The 20,111-nt window shown below is 35.2% G+C and overlaps 1 protein-coding gene across 3 annotated transcripts; it reads left to right on the top strand.

Moving 5' to 3' along the window:
- The first annotated feature begins 960 nt into the window (after positions 1 to 960).
- Positions 961 to 16,899, top strand: LOC105217750 (uncharacterized). 3 transcript variants are annotated; one of them, XM_054236172.1, is made up of 5 exons: positions 961 to 1,261; positions 10,731 to 11,258; positions 11,560 to 11,717; positions 11,785 to 11,898; positions 16,682 to 16,899. In XM_054236172.1, the coding sequence occupies exons 2-5, from the start codon at positions 10,806 to 10,808 to the stop codon at positions 16,800 to 16,802; spliced, it is 846 nt and encodes a 281-aa protein (XP_054092147.1). In that variant the 5' UTR covers positions 961 to 1,261; positions 10,731 to 10,805; the 3' UTR covers positions 16,803 to 16,899. The 3 variants fall into 3 exon arrangements, with proteins under 3 accessions (XP_054092147.1, XP_011191212.1, XP_011191213.1); XM_011192910.3 differs by having other exon boundaries at positions 962 to 1,155; XM_011192911.3 differs by lacking the exon at positions 961 to 1,261 and adding an exon at positions 1,375 to 1,708.
- The last annotated feature ends 3,212 nt before the right edge of the window (positions 16,900 to 20,111 follow it).

The following is a 20,111-nucleotide window of genomic DNA, read 5'->3' as shown; positions in this document are numbered from 1 at the left end:
GCAATTCGCTTGGCATTTACTATGACTATTAATAAGTCATAAGGTCAAACAATGTCAATTTGTGGGTTGGATCTAAAAAATCCTGATTTTCATATGGCCAATGATATGATTTGTTTGGTATAAAGTTAGACATAAGCACAAATGTCGTATCTAGAACTTGAAAAAAGATATAGATGTTCGATTTATTTATTGTGAGGAGTCCGAAAGAATTTAAACAGATTTATATGGAAAATAATCGTGGTTGCTTTTCGATTTGGCCGATTTTTCGAATACGAGGATGTCAAGGGAATGTTATGTTGGTTTGTCCCACAATAAGCTTGTCCAATTTTCCCTTTAGTAGTTCCGTAAAATCTTGTCGTTGACTTAGACTTAGGAAACTCAAATTTTATAATAGTTGAAATTAAAAAAAAATTGATTGGGGTATAACTAAAGAATTTTTAATGAAAGGTCAGAGTTTAAAAAAAATATATTTTTTTTAATGGAAAATTGAAGTTTTAAAAAATATGATCCTCCTCGGCTTAAGGTGTACAATTCGAATGGATAAATGTTGAAGATTTAAAACCACCCACTCTTGTGAACAATGTTATTAATTACTGAAGCAGTTGTCATGAAAAGCGTAGCTTGTGTCATGCCATATGTTTACCCATGTACTTATACAATATGTGCATAAACAGAATCAGGTAAAAGTTGACACAACTATGACAAGTACAAGCTGTGACAGTTCTGACAACTATACAGTTATATAGGTGTGTAAGTGCGTGCGACAATATAGGTTAATAGTAAACATAAATAAAGCACTGAAAGTCAATATTAAACATTGAAATTAACAGTACCAAAAGAGATGTCAAAGAAGTGGGGAGAGAGTGCAGACTTGTTGGTAAAGTCAAGAGAAGTACATATGTTTTTTTTGTGGGAGAGAGGGAAGTTGACAAAATGAGTATGAGGAACACAAACCAAACTAGTCTCGAATAACAACTCAATTAACTTTGATGCACAGAGAGTTTAGGCTCGTGTAAGAAGTGGGAGCAATGTTCTAGGTGTATATTTGTTGTTAGTAATTGAGGCCTTCAATTTTTTTATTATCTATTGATGGTTGTCACCAGCATTTGCTGTGTGGCTTGACATTCGTATGAAGCTTGGTCTGGAAGCAACACGGTGAGTACTGCAACCGATGTTTGTGAAGTGTGCAACAACAAAAGTGCTGCAAAATTGTGTATTGCATTAATGTGCAGTGTTTTGCAATACAAGTGAAAAATATATAGTGAGTAAAACCATACTAATGCAGTTAAATAGTATTGCACAGAGTGTGAAGGTGTGGTAAAAGTTAATGGATGAACGTAATGAAACAAAAAATGGATTTGTGGCAAACTTAATTAAATTATGCAACTAAAAATATAAATAAATTAGGAGGAAATTATTATTTAACAAAAAGTCTATCCAGAGCGATAAAATAAATAAAATATTTATAGCACGTGTGGCCTTTTGCTTCTAAATAGGCCTAAAAAATCATAAGTAGTAAATTTTATAGATGGCATAGAAGCACTGCAAAAAAAAAATAATAACTCGAAAAGTTTCAATTAATGTGAACGAAATAATATTTCCAAGATATCCTGATGTTACAGTTTCAAACGAGATTTACGACTACAGCTACTTCCCCTATAATAAATTTTCAATTCCATTTCATTCACCTGCTTTACAATACATATATGTAAGTATATAATTCAATAACCAATCAATAAAACTGTGCGCAAATAGAGAATTTTGGGAGTGGTAAAGCCAAGGTAAAAATCGGCTACGAGTACCTCAATACCTATGACTAACTTTTTACAAAAATATTGGTCAATCTATGGAATATTTCAATGTAATCTATCCCAGATAATAAAGTGATGAACTTATGGTGCGGTTGCCCCGCTCCTGACGGAGTTCTTCGTGTTGCTGAACGTCAGCTTACACAGCCGTATAAACTTTGCCGGGATACCAAATTCAGACATAGCGGCATAAAGACTTTTTTTCGTGCTGTCAAAAGCAGCTTTAAATGGACTAAAGGTGGTGTGTGTCTTCTCCAAGATTTGGCGCATGGTCAATATCTGGACTGTTTTTTTTTAGGTCTAAAGCCACACTGATAAGATCCAATCAGTCTGTTGACGGTGGGCTTTAGTCTTTCGCACATAAGCAATATTTAGAAGGCTTATCCCACTGTAATCGGCACAGATTGTGGGGTCTCCCTTTTTGTGGATTGAGCAGAGCACATTGAGATTCCAATCATCGTGTATGCTTTTGTCCGACCATATTCTGCAAAGACGTTGATGCATGCGTCTTATCAGTTCTTCGCCGCTGTATTTGAATAGCTCGACCGGAAATCCTTTTGCACCCGCCGCTTTTTTTGTTATTCAAGCGGGTAATTGCTGTTCGTATTTCTTCATAGTCGGGCAGTGTAACAACTGTTCCATCATCATCGATTGGGGAATCGGTTTCGCCATCTCCTGGTATTGCACATTCACTGCCATTCAGCAGAGCATAAACCCAGTATGATCTGGTCATCGGTGACCAGATTACCACCTTGGTTCCTACATGACTTACAACTACATGGGCAAAAGAACGAACACAGAGAAGTCGCTTCTTATGACCTCGCTCTTTACCTCTAAAACGGCACATATAAGTTAATGGTTGTCGCCGTGTAAATAATCACGCACTGCTTAGAATGGTAAAGTTGAACTCAACTACTTTATTGACTGCATTTCTTTTTATACAATATTTCTCTTATTTACTATAAACTTACATATGTACGAATTCTTACTTACTAGTACTTATTTCTATATATTCAATAATGCTAACCTAAGCAATAATCATAGCAAACCTCAAGAAACAGCCTACATTGCGGCGGCACGGCTTCCGCTCTGGTTTAGTGCCGACGGAATGTGTTGTTGTTGTTATTTTTGGAAATGAACTTTATTGAGCAACAAATGATATTGTTTATTTGCAGAATATTGCTGAATTGAATTTCTGATTAAAGTTCAACGTTCTTGTTTGTATATTTTGAAAGCTACGACAACTTTGTTGTTGTTATATTTTGATAGCTACTCTAGCTGTGATAACTCCCCCCTTCTTAAGCATCAGCGTCTCGCTGATTAAGAATTATTGGTTACTGAAAGCTGTGGATAGTCTATTATTGGTGGGATAAAGAATGAATTTCTGTTTTTTGGTTTAAGTATGATATACAAAGCTAATGATAGTGTTACTGTTTTCAGTCAGTTCATGTGTTGTGGAAAGTATTCGTAGGTGTCCACTGTAGCAGTTGTCCAGTACGGTAAGAGTCTAAAGAGTAAATGTCAGTTATTTTTTAAATGCGATTTATGAATTTTTCTATTGTCTTTAGTAGTTATTGTGACGGTATTGTCTTTAGCGACAGTTTCTTTCTTAAAAATTGGTTTGGTTTTGCCTTTAATTTGTTTATTCTTTTTAAATATAGTGTCACCTGCTTCGTAATTCTTTATTTTTTTTTTATTTTTTTATTTTTATTTCTTTTATTTTTTTTTACCTATTTTTGTTGTGGTAATTTAACGTATTTTTTTGGTTTCTAGCTATTTCATTTCGAAGGTCACAATTAACTATTTCCTTAAAGTTTGTTAAATTTTGATAATTAATTCTTTGTGTTCTTCCAAAGAAAATGTCGGCTGGTTTCCGTTTTGTAACTGAATGTATCGTGTTATTATATCTGTCAACTGCAATGTTGACGATTTCTTTAATAAAAGAATCAGGATATTCTACTTGGAGACATCCGATTATTTCAATAATAGTGGAATGCACACGTTCTATCGCACCATTGACTTCACTTTTCTGAGGTGGTGCTAGATAGATTTCAATTCCTAACCCCTCCAAATAGTTTAGAGTTATTGGGCTTATAAAGCTGCCCTCATTGTCCATGACTAAAGTCTTTGGTACAGTGAAATAGTGTAGAAGCTTTATCAATTTATCCCTGATATGCAATACTGATTTATTTTTTATTCTGAAAAATTTTACAAATTTAGAGAATTTGTCAACGCACGAAATATATTTTTCGCCGGACATTTCTATAATGTCGATATGCAATATTTCTATTGGGTACGAAGGTATAGGTGTTGCCTGTAACATGGGTTTTTATGGATGTCGATCGTACTTATTACATCCGCAAATTTCACATGACTTAGTGTATTTTTTAATCAGTTTACTCATTTGTGGAAAATAGTATTTTTCCAATATCTGGTCTTTATTTTCTTTACTATTGCGATGGGCTCTTTTATGTTCCTGTTCTATTATTTTAAATTTAACATCTTCATCTGCGATATCAGTAACTACTTTTTGTGTTATCCTGATACGAAATTGTGAGAAATTTTCTTGATACACTTGCTGTAGCAATGAAATGTATTTCTCTTGGATTTTAATTCCATTTATTATGTTTGGGTTTAAAACTCTTTTCAATATTTTATTTAGGTTTTCTGTATCGTAAACTACACATTTAATGCGGTATCTGTGGAAGCTTGGATGAGGTTCTTCATGTATAATTTCCTCCTTTCCTTCTGTAAATATAACTTGATTTTTGAAAACGTTTAGTGGAGCTTCACAGTGAGGAATGAGCTTTGAGCTATCCTCTTCTGCGCTATGTTGTGAATTTTCGTCTGTGGATATTAGTATATTAATTTCTATTGGCAGCCGTGATAACGCATCGGCGACAACGTTTGTTTTTCCTGGTTTGTAAATGAGTTTATAATTATACTCTTCTATCCTTGCTTTCCACCTTTTCAACTTAGCATTGTTATTACTATTACTTAATGCAAAAGTCAGTGGCTGGTGATCTGTAAGTATTTTTATTTCTTTAGCTCCATACAGGTAAGTCCTTAGTTTGTCAAGAGACCATACTATAGCGAGCATTTCTTTTTCTATTGTCGAGTAATTCTCTTCGGTTGTATTTAGTGATCTAGATATGTAAGTTATTGGTCTGTCTTGCCCGATTGTTCCTTGTGAAAGCACTGCTCCGATTGCAGTATTGGAAGCATCTGTTGTCAGAATAAAGGGTTTATTGAAGTCTGGGAATACCAGAATTTCAGAAGACGTAAGTAGATATTTTATATCATTAAATGATTTTAAGCCTTCCTCTGTTGGTGAAATTTGTATCCGTTTTGATTGACTTGCTTTTATTTGAGCATTTTCACCTCTAGTTAAATTGGTAAGTGGCTTGACAATTTTTGCAAAGTCTTTTATAAATCTCCTATAATACGATGCAAAACCTAGGAAACCTTTTAATTCCTTAAGGTTAGCAGGTGCAGGAATTTTTTTAATAGCGGATATTTTTTCAGGACCTGGCAAAATACCTTTGCCCGTAACGATGTGACCTAGAAAATTCACTTCTGTTCTAAAAAATTTAGATTTTTCCAGATTGACTTTTAAATTTGCTTTATACAAAAGCATGAACACATCTTCAATATTTTGTAAGTGTTCTTCTTTAGTTTTTCCCATTATTATAATGTCATCGATATAAACGTAGCAGGATTTTCCTATAAGTGTTTTGAGAACATCATTGATCATTCTCTGAAAAATGGAAGGGGCATTTTTAAGACCGAATGGCAACCTAGTAAATTCATATTTACCATTGGCTGTAGAAAAGGCTGTCTTTTCTATGTCCCTTTCCTTCATCCTGATATGGTGGAATCCGGATGTAAGGTCGAGTGTAGTAAAATACTTACATTCGCCTAAGCTAGCGAGAGTGTTGTTTATATCAGGTATTGGATAGGAATCAGGTATTGTTATTGCGTTTAGTCGTTTAAAATCAACAACTACTCTATACTTTTTTTCTCCTGATGGGCCTGGTTTTTTTGGAACAATCCACAATGGGGAGTTGTACGGACTCTTTGAAGGCCTTATTACACCATTGTTTAGAAGTTCTGTTATTTGTTTTTCTACTTCGCCCCGTAGGTTGGTTGGGTAAGGATATGATTTTGTATAGATCGGTTCTTCGCTTGTTGTTCTAATTTCTGCTAATACAGTTGTGTCGATTGTCCCACTGTCGGAGACTGGTCCGAAAAGTTCCGCATATTTATTTATCATTTCCTTAACATCATGTTCATAGGGGTTATCTTGAATATTATTTATTTGTTTAGAGATATTTTGTTTTAGTGGCAGTACCACATCCTTGAGAGTTATCGTGTCATTTTTTCTATTTATGACTGCTCCCAATTCTTTGAGGGTATCATCGCCAATGATGCCACCAAAGGGTTTTAAATTAGGTAATATAAAAAAATCAAAATTATTTGTAATACCTATACTTCCGAAGAATGGTCCACATAGTTTATGGGTTATATTTACTTGACCTGCGGCTGAGTGAACTTTGAAAGGACACTCAAGTTTCCTTGAATTTTTTTAAAGTTTTTCGGAGACAAAGTTTTTATTAGCTCCCGTATCTATAAGGAACTTAACGATATCCCCGTTTTTTAAAGTTAGTTCTAAATAGGGTAGGCTAGACAGGCGTCTGTCATAAAATTTATTTCCTCGGCTTCTGTTTGGACGTTAAATAATTTTTGGGTTTTCCTAGGAATATTTGAAGAATAATTTGATGGCCTTACTATAGGCGTATTGTTCGGTCGATTCATATAGTTTATTCGTCGTGAATGTATTGAAGGGTCCACCTCCATCGGGACTGGTGGTTTAGGATTGGTTGGTCTGGGTGGTGGCGGAGCTTGATTTTGGAAGTTTTTATTATAGATTAAATTTTTTTCGGCAGGGTTTAATACCCTTGGTACAAATATTGGTTTTTGATTCATTTGGTGTTTTTGAATTTGATTGGAGTAATCTCCATTCTTTGCGTAGATTGAATAATTTCTTAAGTTAATGTTTTGAATTTCCAGGCAGGAAGCGTATGCTTCGGGTAGGTTCCTGGGCCGTTGAATGACTAGCATTCTGGACAATTCGCCGTTTAGGCCTCTGATAAATATATCAAGGGCTCGGTTAGTATAGGTTTCCAGTAGAACACTATTTGTTTCTTTGGAATGATCCTGACTCTTTATTTTGTTTATTATCAGTGATAATTGATGATTGACTCTTGCGTAGAATTGTTCTATGCTGAAGTGTTTTTGGGATAAGGTTCCTAGTTCGTGTTCTAGAGTCCTAAGGTCGCGTTTGTCTGCATAGTGAAGTGATAAACAGTTTTTGATTGTTCCCCAATCATCATTGAATATGTTATATGAGATTAAGGCCGTATCCGCAGGGCCTTTAATTTTCTGTCTAATATGCCGTAAGATGGCTCTATACAATGGCTTTGTTCTGACTACTTCGTAGTCCTGCAAAACAGATTCGACGTTGTGGATCCAGGATATGAATTGAATCGGATCTCCTTCGAATGTTGGGAGGTTCTTCACGCTGTCAGGTAATCTGCTAATTTCTATTAGGTCTGACTCAGTTAAGTGAATATAGTTATTAGAAATAGAACTTTTGTTGTGGGGATTTATTCTGCTTTCTAATTGATTTATCCTATTGCTCAATATTTTGGACTGTTCGATCTGTGCATTAACAGCACCTGTTAGGTGTGTAATGGCTTCCTGAATTTGTTCCATTTCTGAGGTTTACTATGGTTTTACAACAATTTTTATTTGACTAATTATTTTTATTGCTTTAGCAATTTTTAACAAAATTTTTATATGTCAGATAGTTATAAGTTTTACATACACTCAAAAGTTTATTTTTCCGACTATATTTATTGCTATTAACAATTTTTTAAACAATTTTATATATCGGGTACTTCTAAATTTTATATAAGCTTAAAATTAACTTACAGGAGTATCAGCTTCTGCATTCTCTTCGGACGGTCCACGTGATCCTTTTTGAAGCGTTAGTCCTCTACTGGGGGGTGGATGATGTCACTTTAAGCGTTGATTTGGCGGCGTTTTCGTTTTGGTTGCCCACTTTAGTATTGTGATTTGATTTGTCACACACTTAATAGTTTGCTTTTACTGTTAAAACGATTTTTCACTTTATGTCTATAAGCAATAATTTTTTGCACAGAATTTTATACACCATCGAAAAAGGATTGCATTGCATTTGATTTGAAAAAAATTCGCACTATTCACTTTTTTAACTTGCAAAACGTACAGTAGGCAATTCAAAGTTTTAAAGTTCTCGGGCGCCAGTTAATGGTTGTCGCCGTGTAAATAATCACGCACTGCTTAGAATGGTAAAGTTGAACTCAACTACTTTATTGACTGCATTTCTTTTTATACAATATTTCTCTTATTTACTATAAACTTACATATGTACGAATTCTTACTTACTAGTACTTATTTCTATATATTCAATAATGCTAACCTAAGCAATAATCATAGCAAACCTCAAGAAACAGCCTACATTGCGGCGGCACGGCTTCTGCTCTGGTTTAGTGCCGACGGAATGTGTTGTTGTTGTTATTTTTGGAAATGAATTTTATTGAGCAACAAATGATATTGTTTATTTGCAGAATATTGCTGAATTGAATTTCTGATTAAAGTTCAACGTTCTTGTTTGTATATTTTGAAAGCTACGACAACTTTGTTGTTGTTATATTTTGATAGCTACTCAAGCTGTGATAACTTATATGTACATACATGCATATATTGCTCTACAAAAAACAAAAACAAAAACAACATAGCACAGCGCAGCATAGTATAGTACAGTATCCAGCAACATCATTACTAAGGCCGTAATGAGCAAATTAATACGAAAGGTGAAGTGAAAAATTGCCAGCGCAGAGTGCAATAAAGTTGAATTTAAAGTGCAACTCTGCGACTATTGCATTGTATGTGCGACTGAGTGTGTATGTATGGGTGTATGTGTGTGCGTGTGTTAATGTGCGAAAATGACTAATTACCGCGTACGCGCAGCAAACCAACAATAATAAAAAACTAAAACCAAAACGAAGCGTGCTAAACTAGCTCGCAGTACAATAACAACAAGTAAATAGAGGTTGAAACAACAACGCAATGCATCAGTAGACGCGACAAATTGTAACAATTTATCAATTTATGCTGCATTTTTCGCACTCAAGTTGCCGTCAGCGCCGAAGTGGTGGTGCTAATGTTGCAAGTTGCTCGCTATTGTAGTTGTTGTTGTATTTGCTGTCCCATTGCCATTGGCAACAACGAAAAGCGACAAAGGCAGTGGCAACGACAACGGAGATGGCATCGGAAGCGGCGGCAACGGTAGTTAGTTAGCTGCCTAGCATTGGCTGCAAAATGTGGCAGTTGGCTGTTTGTATTTATGCAGTTCTGTCGGCAACGAATTTAGGTGAGCCCAGAAGGATTGCCAGTGTAGCGATATGGACGACCTCATTCACAATGCATGGGGCTATGTAGGTGTGTATGATGTGCGCATAATGTGTGTAAATAGGTTAACAATTTAGGGGGGTACTTAAAAAAATAAAAAATTTAATTGATTAATTAATTTTAATTGATTTTTTTAGGTCTCATAATCTCAACAAACCTTACTATTATCGAATATATGGCATGCAGAAGCCAATTTCAGGTCAGATTGAAAATTTGTACTTTGACCACTGCATCTCGTCTTAAGAATGTGTACTTAGGAACACTTGCAAATACAACATACACTCAAATGCTAAACTAATTTTGCGTTAGAAAACGAGAAAATGCAACAAAATTAATTTTTCAAAATTTAAGCACCACCCTAATGTGCGCAAATTCATGCAAAATGCACGCGTTGCGCTGTTCCCCTTGTAAATTTCCAATGCATGCGGTTTTTTGTCTTTGTTTTCACATTTTCCTTGTACTACTCTTGTTAGCGCTTTCTTCTGCTTATTCTTCTTGCAGCTGCAATTGTGGTCGCTCGCAGACAGTTTGTTGCTGTTACCTAGAATTATATTGCTCATTATTTCTGCGTAATGTTATTGTGGTTGCATTTGTTGTTCTTGTTGTTGTGGTGATATTTTAGTTGGCCTTGCTCATGATAATCTCTATTTTATGTTCTATTTTTTGTGCTGATTTTTAGTTAATTTCTGTTTGGTTTACTCAGCTGCGTTACTTCGGCCACAATTTCGTGGGAATGAATTTAATTTTAGTTGTCGCAGAAATGATTAATTAACGGTGTTAAGATGGTGTAACAGCATGGAAGGCCACTGAAGTAAACAGTATATGCAATTCGAGGCCAACTTTTCTCAGAGACGGTTTTAGAATTGATAATTCGGGTTCTTGAGGATATCGATGGGATGTTTCGAAATACTGTTATGATTTGTTACTAAAAATGCCAGAATTCCGGGAATAATAATAATAGTTCGGGATTCTCGGATATCTGTGCATAGCAAATCCCGGATCTTGATGACCTACGAATACCAACGCTCGCCTCAAAACACGCTAGAAGTAAAATTTTCCTAAAATTAAGGTTTTCACTTTTCTATTTTTCGAGTCAAAGGCTAATTAAATAAATTAAACCGTTTGAAGTTCCCAAATTTTTATAAATCATGAAAAAGAAATGAGAAAAATAATGGAAATTCGTATGAAATATAGCACTCATAAAATATTCTCGAGTAGTAGCCGTAGTTTAATGGGTAGGTCAGGTCGATTTTACTTGTTTTAAGATATTTGTTATTGGTTCCAAGCATTTTTCAATAGAAGACGATCTACCCGAAACCTAAGCCAAGCTAACTTTAAAGTTAAAGTTTTAAAATAAATTAAAAAAAAAACAATCGCATTATAAAAATTCATATTTTTTTCTTGCAGTTTTGCCTAAATCTAACTTCACTGAACTAGTACAATACATATTTCGAAGTTCCTCACAAAGTAGAAGAATCCACGATGCGATTGCAAACCTGTGCACTTATTTTATGCACAGTGATAGTAAGCATAAGCTGTAACAAAAACCACATTGAGATTGAAGAACTAAACAACTTCAGCAAAAGTAGTGAGGATGAGTTATTGAATCGTCAAGCAAACAACAATGATGAGATCGCTTTCAATAAGAGTGAAATTCATAATTTAAACCACAACAACAAGCTATTAGACAGTGTTGTCATTATAAACAATAGCTCTGATTTCGAATCCTTGTTCGCCACCAGCGAGAGTAATAATATAAAGAGCAGCGATCCCAAAGAACTGGCACCGGCGAGTTCGTACAGAAAACTGCCTCGCCATCAGCGAGCAATTGCCGCAGTTGCTGAGAAGAAGGGCTTACTAAAGAACGGAGGTGGTGAGCGTATCTTGCGACGTGGAAAGCGTTATCTGCAGTTTGCCAAGGGTTCTCGTGTTTCGGTAAGCAATTAAATGTGTTTTTATTATATCTGTGAAGACAAGTCCACATAAGCTTCTCTTTGACAATCCAAAGATCTCGCTGCTGTAAGATTTGCTTTGCTACCTTTGAGTCATTTGAGTTGAAGAATTTTTTTTGAAAGTTAAACTTTTAAGCTCCACTAAGTTCATACCTTATCCGACCTATGGTGTTTGGTTCTATAAATATATTCAGCATAGATCGATGGATTACTATCGGAAAATGTATCTCTACTTTTTAAAATAAATATTTATTTATTTTAATTTTTTAATTTTCCATTACAAGTGGCGTACAGCAGGCAAAAACAATATTTTGAATATCAACACCCTTTGGGCTTATGGTTATGGATTTCGTGTTAATTTTCCCTTCCCCGGTCCTGATGAGTCACGTCGTCCATTCTTTAAGCGCAATGTGTTACATTCCTTGGAAGATGTGCTCAATGGGTTTGTGCATTTGGTTGAATAAAACTAGAGATATGGGATTATTATTTACCTTTATTTCGTGTTTTAGGCATGGCTTGGATGGACGCGCTTGCGTTTTGAAGTCTTATTGTACCGCAGCTTTGGACGTGGATTCAAGTATCAGCGGCGGCATGCTTTTTAAAATGCTGAAACTGATTTTCACGTAAGTAAATAAAGTGTTGATTTATATTTATATCAATGTCGTCGTATAACTCGTACAGCTCATCGTTCCATCGTCTGCGGTATTCGCCGTTGCCAATGTTCTGAAGACCATAAATCTTGCGCAAAATTTTCCTCACGAAAACTCCTAGAGTCGTCTCATTTGATGTAAACATCGTCCTCGCTTCTGCACCATAAAGCAGGATGGGAATGATAAGCGCCTTGTAGAGTTTGATTTTGGGTCGTCGAGAGAGGACCTACTCAGTCCAAAGTAGAAACTTTTGGCAAGAGCGGGAAAAAGCAGAACTAACGGCGGGGTTGTTGCTTCCGATGATATCAATATCATCGGCGTAGGCCAACAGCTGTACACTCTTATAGAAGATTGTACCTTCTCTATTTAGCTCTGCAGCTCGTATTATTTTTCCCAGTATCAGGTTAAGGAAGTCACACGATAGTGAGTCACCTTATCTGAAACCTCGTTTAGTATCGAACGGCTCGGAGAGGTCCTTCCCAATCATGACGGTGTTGCTCAACGTCAACTTACACAGCCGTATTAGGTTTGCGGGATTAACAAATTCAGACATCGCGACCTAAAGGCAGCTCCTTTTTGTGCTGTCAAAATCAGCTTTAATATCGACAAAAAAGTGATGTGTGTCGATCTTCTTTTCACGGGTCTTCTCCAAGAAGAATATCTGGTCAATTGTGGATTTTCCAGGTGTAAAGCCACACTGATAAGATCCAATCAATTTGACGGCGTGCTTTAGTCTTTCACACAGTACGGTCGATTAAATCTTATAAGCGATATTTAGGAGGCTTACCCACGGTAATTGGCGCAGATTGTGGGATCTCCGTTTTCATGGATTTGGCAGATCACAATGAGATTCCAATCGTCAGGCATGATTTCTTCCGACCATATACTACAACGAAGCTGATGCATGTACCTTATCAGGTCTTCGCCGCTGTATTTGTATAGCTCGGCCAGTATTGGCAATAACTTGAGTTAAAATAGAGCTATCTTCGTGAAGGCTTCTACATAAGTTTATATTCTTGAATTGCTTGACGTTCAATTTGCCCTCTTAAAATATACACCTCTATAGCAAGTGTCGACTGGCAGTAGGATAGATGGTCGATTGAATTATGTATATTAAATGCCATTATCATTTTCGAAATAATTCATTGCCAAATAAATTGGTTCTATTGAGTGCGGTGATTAGATAAATATTAATAATTCGCTGCAATATTCAATTTAATATGACAGGGTGTGAACAGATAATAATTCAATGCCTGACAATGCAATTAGCCGTGAGTCTCTCACTTTCTTAATAGACCTCATCGCCACTTAAAGTGTCACATAAATTGAAAGGTCACTTAACGCTCTCGAATTAAGATGATAATGGCGGCGAGCGGCTGTTGTAATTTTAATTGATAATTTCGAATATTCGATTGGTGAACACTGGATTCACCGAATGATCAGATACTTGTCCCACTTTTTATTATCATACAAAATATTTACAAATTACTAAGAATTACAATGACGTACTTTCTATGATGTCCGTCTATATGTACATATGCATAACTGAATATCGGTAAATATAATATTTGTTGATATCCATTTAAGTATTCAATGCATATTTAATCATAAATATATCCGTTGCCACAAAAGTAGCATCACCACAGCTATCACTGCATTATGAGTTCTCTGGCTAACCTGAACTGTGAATCAGTACATATACATAAAGGGTGCTTTTTTAAGTGGTTTACAATTTATTAGAGGTAAAACCGTGAAACTATTGTTAAAGTAGAGCCTAAAGTTTGACATTAATATCTAGCATACTTACTCATATGTCACCTCCGAATTTCCCTGTCTAACCATTCTTATATTAGAAATAACTTTTGATGACCGCATCATATCATTAGGTTAGCCAAGCAATTGGTCTCTTTGTTCATGCAATTTTTCACAGCTACGCTTTGTGATCTATACTCAGAAACCGGCACAACTGATCAGTTAGAAACCAATGTTTGGAACGCTATTGGCGTGTGAAGGTTATGCCGGAGAATGTGGTTCAGATTTTTACAGATATGTGTACTAAATATGACCCTCTTCAAAGTCGAAATGCCATAAAATTTTCAAATTAATTAACAAAAAAGCTCTTCATATCCCCAAAAAAACACTCTTTTTGCGCAAATACACATCCACTCATACTATTCCATATTCCTTTATACTCTCGGTATCTGCCAAGTCTATGCGCACACACACACCCTCATATAAATGCTCTCTTCTTCAATCAACATTTCGCGAACTCGTTGCCATCGTAAAAAGTAAAGTTACATAAAGTGAATTTTTGTGCAACGCTTTATTTTCAATTTAAACCAATTTATTTTAATTTAATGACAGCGCGACATGGCAAGGACAAAAAACATCGAACAAGCGCAAGCACATAATGCCATTCGCGTGGAATGTGTTGTGTTAAGGGGATGCGCTTTTAAATTCGGCAGACACTTAACTTAGTCACAACGTATACAATAACAACAACAACACAATCGAACAAGCGGCTGCAGCATTTGCCAATGCCAAGCTGTGCTATGCTATGCAATGCAATGCCATGCAATGCAATGCAATGTAATATAAATTGTTAACTGTTTGTGTATGTAGTGTAGTGCGTCCAATGGCGTTGATGGCTTTTCGATGTCTAGAGAGTTTTTTTCTTTTCATGAATTCATTAAGGTTCTTTATTTCAAGGTTGTGTGTATATACCTTGTTTTTATTGTTGTTGCGGCTTTTGCGACATTGCCGATTGTAGTGAATCCCGGTGGCAACGTTTGTGGTGACATCCATTCAATGTCTCACCGTTCAGGAAGTGTTTCTGTACGGTTTTAATACCCTCGAATATATAAATATTTGATTTACTTTGGCCAATAAGACAAAAATCAAAATGAATTCGGTTCCATATTACTCAGTCGAATTTTATCAATATAGATTTTAACTAGTCTTACACAGGTATTTGTAGGACAGATTTCATTTGAGTTGATTTTGTTCCTTGAAGTAAATTCCAGGGTGGTTGTTGATCTAATATTTAGTCCGTAGTACTCTTTATGATTAGAATGTCACACCGTAAAATCGACAAAGAGATGGTGTCGATCATCTTTTCACGGGTCTTTTAAAAGATTTGGCGTATGGTGAAGATCTGTTGAGTTGTAGATTTTCTAGGTCTAAAGCCACACTGCTAAGGTCTAATCAGTTTGTTGACGCTGGGCTTTAGTCCTTCATACAGTAAGCTCGACAGGACCTTATATACGATATTGTCTCTCTTATTTGTGAATTGGGCAGAGTACAGTTGGGTTCCAATCGTTGGGCATGATTTCGTCTGACCATATTCTGCAAAGAATATGCACCTTATCAGTTCTTTTCCACCGTATTTGAATAGATCGGTCGGCAATCTATCGGTCCTCGCCGCTCTGTTCCTCTTCATGTGGATAATTGCTATTCGAATTTCTTCATGGTCGGCCAATGGAACATATTTTCCCTCGTGATTATCGATGAAGTTCGCCATCTCCTGTTTCTGTACTTTTACTGCCACATCACAGCAGGCTGGAGAAGTGCTCTCTACATAAATTCAGTATACTCAGAGCATTAATCGCAAGATCACCTCTAGGGGTCTTACAAGATAATGCACCGAAAACTTCTGTTAGGCGCCGCACCTTTTCGTAGAATTTTCAGGCATTGGAGGCTGAATTTTCCGACTGTTGTGCGAAAGACACCTTCTTTACCCACCGTAGAAATCAACAAGTACGATTTTGACATCGGAGGGCGGAGGCAGCGCCGGCACCGTAAGGGACCGTAAATTCCAGATGATTGCCCTTAAATCGAAGTCCTTAATACGTTTGCTAAGGATGTCATCAAAGTCGGGGTTTCTCATCCGAGGCTATTGTTTCCATTTCATTGGGAAGGGTTTTATATATGGAGGGTTCAAACCCTCCGCACAACCGCTTTAGCTCGCTTCCAAATGGCTGTTTGTTGGGTAGACCACATCGCCCAGTGGAGTGGAGTATACTTAAGTTTCAATCGACAGAGAAGGTTTCATACGAAATTACCTTATTATGTGGAATAATTTGGAAATCTGGTATGGGCCTGAAAACTTCTTTAAGTCTTCTGATAACGCTTTAAAACTATCCTTCTGTACTTTAGTATGTTATATTCTTTCCACTCATTGAATGCTTCATAAATTTTCTTCCTTTCATATGTAAATCCGCATCTCATTTTTTGATCTATTTTACTCTTGTTGCTAATTTTTCTGATGAATGGTTCCAGAGAGCTGATGTAAAAATTGCGTATTGAGTTTATTAGCTATATGTTCCTGTTATCACAACGTGATTTTGTTGTGCTTTGGTATGCTAATTTTCTCTAGAGCTCCGTTACTAAAAGTGAAATTGTTAAGACCGAGTTGAAACAAAGTCAGATCGAAATTACATTAGACATCTCTGAATATATCCTAGATGTCAAATAATAGTCAATGTTGATGATTGGTGCATGTTCGCTGTAACCATAAAGGGGTGTTAAAATTTTCGGCTCTTAGAAGTATGCTGCAACGTTAGCCCCAGTTGAAAATCAACTGCATACTTTTAGGATGCATTGAAAATGTAATTTCAAACCCAATTAAATATTAAACGTACAATTTCGTTGATTATGTACAAATGAAATGTAATCCATTTAATTTGAAATTTATTTGTTTATTTGTTTATAAACCAAATTGTAAACATTTTTAATTTCATTTTGAAAATATTTACAGCTTGCATGAGCATGACAAACGCCACTTCTCCTACCTACGACTGGAAAATTGTAAACAAATATTACACAGCCATTGTCCGTTGAGTTTCGACAGCATATCACCGTATACCGATGACGTTTGAGAGAGCACGTGTGAATTGAAATATTGAAATAAATTGTGAGCAAAAATGTTTGATTATGTGTAAATAAAAGTGGTAATAAATTTGTAATTTTTTGCAAAATAAAATTAATTTTCACTATTTTCATCACAAATGTGGTGCGATAAATATACACAATTATTTATGTAGACACGCACACCCAGACATAAAACCGTTGAAATTAAACAATAGTTGCTTTTTAGGCAACAGCTGTATATATGTATATAAAAGCTATACCTGCCCAGTAAAAAATCTTTGGATTAATACCAAAATCGAGTAATAAAGGAGTAATTACTGGAGTCCATTTCGAGCATTAAGTGAGCAATGAAGCATTTTCGTTAGTTTTTACAAAAATCGTTTTCTCGCTTATTGATACATTTTGGAGGAATAGACGCAACGCATACTTCTATTGCTCGTTTATTACTCCAAAATGTATCAATAACGGAGTAACCATAACGGCCAATCATAACTGTTAATTTTGATGGAATTCTTTTGTTTACAATAAACGCGTATTTTGTCACTTTAAAATAGTCTGAATTTTGTAATCAACCCGTGAACATTATTGTATTGTAGTATCGTGAATATAATTAGATAAAAAGTGGTCAACTGTCGCGAATATATACGGGTAACAAGTGATAATTAATTTTAAAAAATGTGTGAAAATATTTATCCTAAGCGTCTAAGCGTCAAGGCGATTAGTGAAAAAAGAAACTCAAACATTTTCAACAAAGAATCGAGAAGCTACTTCTTGTGCAGAGGCGTCGAAACCAAATGATTTGATATCAACACATTTGGATAATGAAATTGAAACACAAACAAATACAGACTGTTTAACTTTTTCTTTTACGGTAAGATCTGAGTTTTGTATATTTTATTTTAAGTAACTTATACATATATGTACATATGTATTTTTTCATCTTTTGCGGAATAAGTTAAAGAAACATATTCGACCTACGGAGATTTTGGAAAAGCGATTAAACTGGCCTTTCGAAAATGTAAGGCAACTTTTTACCGAAAGACCTATTCAATAAAATCTGCTTCATCTCAGGAAAATACCGAAATAATAACTTGATTTTAAATCATTATAACTATGCATATACAATGTATTTATAATTTATGTGAATTACTAATACTTATATTTTGAAAATTAAAACATTGAATTCAATTATTTAAAAAAACTGTTTATATTTTTCTCTGCTCTTTTTGGATGTAAATTATATTACTCTTTTTTGTGCTATTTCTGGAGGCAAAAATCATTACTCTTTTTGTACTATTCTATTCCAAAATCATTACTCCTTTTGTACTTTTTCTGGAGATAAAAAAGATCACTCCCTCTGCTCTCGTTTCGGAGGTCAAAAAGAGCTCAAAAGAATGCTCGGTTTGCGCTCCATTAGGAGCTTAAAAGCTGTGATCCCTCGTAAGGACATGCTATGTTAAAAAGGAGTAATAAATGCATGGGCCTCGGAGCATTGTGGAGTAATTCATTACTCGCAAAGGAGCGATCTAAGATTAATCTTTGGATCATCCGATTTTTTACTGGGTGGGCGCTTGGAAGCATGCAAGCAATAAAATGGCTTGAATATAGATGTTTGTGGTTTATTTGTTGTGGTTAATCAATGAATGTGCCATAGTTTGAAGGTCAATGTGTATTTTGGGTTGTTGTTGTTATTGTGATTGATTAAAAATTATAAAAAAATTAAATTTGTTGATGTGTGTTTGCATCTGAGTTTTATGCCTTTGGCGAAATGACAAATTAATTTGCTGCATGTTAAAAGCCAAATTGATTGAAAATAAACAATACTAATGGTGTATGTTTGTTTATGAATATACATATATATATATATGCATATTCGGTTTATGGTAATTCTATTATCCATAAATTTATTTGCTAGCATACATTTCGGAGCAAACTTATTCTCATCGCAAACTATAATGAATAATTTATGGAAAAATTGAAATGCGTTTACTTAGTTTATATATAAAAGGCTGAAAATAGAAATAGAGAAGAATATGTCTAAGAATATGGGGTTCTATGTTTTCATATCGAGAGCTTATAAACTCTTTAAAGTCATCGGGTTTTGAGGTTGTAATTTAACCATATCTTTCTTAAAGGGTCCAAGAAAATATTTACATATTCAGAAATGTAAACTATATGAAAGAGTCTTTTCAAAAATAGCATCCATATCCATATTAATATTATAAATGCGAAAGTAACTCTGTCTGTCTGTTACTCTTTCACGCCTAAACGGCTGATCGGATTTTGATGAAATTTGGTATGGTGATAGATGATAACCTAGAAATGGTCATAGGCTATAAATAATCACGCCATCGTTCTTAAGGGTAGGAAGTAAGCAGAAAACTGAATTGAGTTAGTGATTTTTTTATGGTTTTTGCTGGGAGTTTTGCTATGCATAAACGGCTGAACGGATTTTGATGAAATTTAGTTAGGAGATACATAGATAGTACTTAGTTACATTTTTATTATTAGGTAGTTAAGGTAGTTGTTAGATGTAAGTATTTTCTTAACCAATCATTCATATCTCTTGGTTTACTCAGATACGTATTATTCTTTACTTTTGCAGTCGCTTTCATTTGTTAATTCTCAATTCATGTGCATGTTCATATGTATGTAGCATATTGTTAATGATATAAATAATAATATTTTGAAGGTAGTCATTGTTGCTTTGTTAAAATATGTTTGTCATTGTTCAATTGTATAAGGTTTTGTCGATAGCCCAAAACAATTTGCAACAAGTAAGGAAAGTCAAAGTTTGGGTGCAACCGAACATTTTATACTCTCGGAATTTGTTGATGTAATTTTATTAAGATAACACACAATACTGACCCATATATTCATAAAGAAGAATAGAATAACGAAAATCATCATATATTGTATATGAGGACCGTGGTAATTCCTGAACCGATTTCACTCATTTTCACCATCAAAGCATAACGGGAATAGGGGCAACTTGGCAACCTGTTAGTAGGCACACAAACGGCACATTCGGCATTAAAATTACTCCTAAATTGCAAATCAACGAAACACCAGTTTGCAAAATCGCCAAAAATAGCGCTATAGCGAAGATTCTCCAGATATGCAAGTTGATAATTTGGGAAGTACGGCGCATAAAAAATCGCTTATTTAAACATACAAGTGTTTTTGCAACATGATGAAACTGCGATTGTAGAAGCAGTTGCTAGATATTGGAATTGGTAAGGTCACAGTTGACACCTCAATGGATTAATAACATTTCAAACAGATTTCTGTCTCTTTCCGGACAAAAAACTACAATA

The sequence above is a fragment of the Zeugodacus cucurbitae genome, chromosome 2 (genome assembly GCF_028554725.1).
Source record: "Zeugodacus cucurbitae isolate PBARC_wt_2022May chromosome 2, idZeuCucr1.2, whole genome shotgun sequence".
Taxonomy (NCBI): domain Eukaryota; kingdom Metazoa; phylum Arthropoda; class Insecta; order Diptera; family Tephritidae; genus Zeugodacus; species Zeugodacus cucurbitae.
Note: the sequence above shows the minus strand (reverse complement) of the source record. Positions and strands in the feature narration are given on the sequence as shown.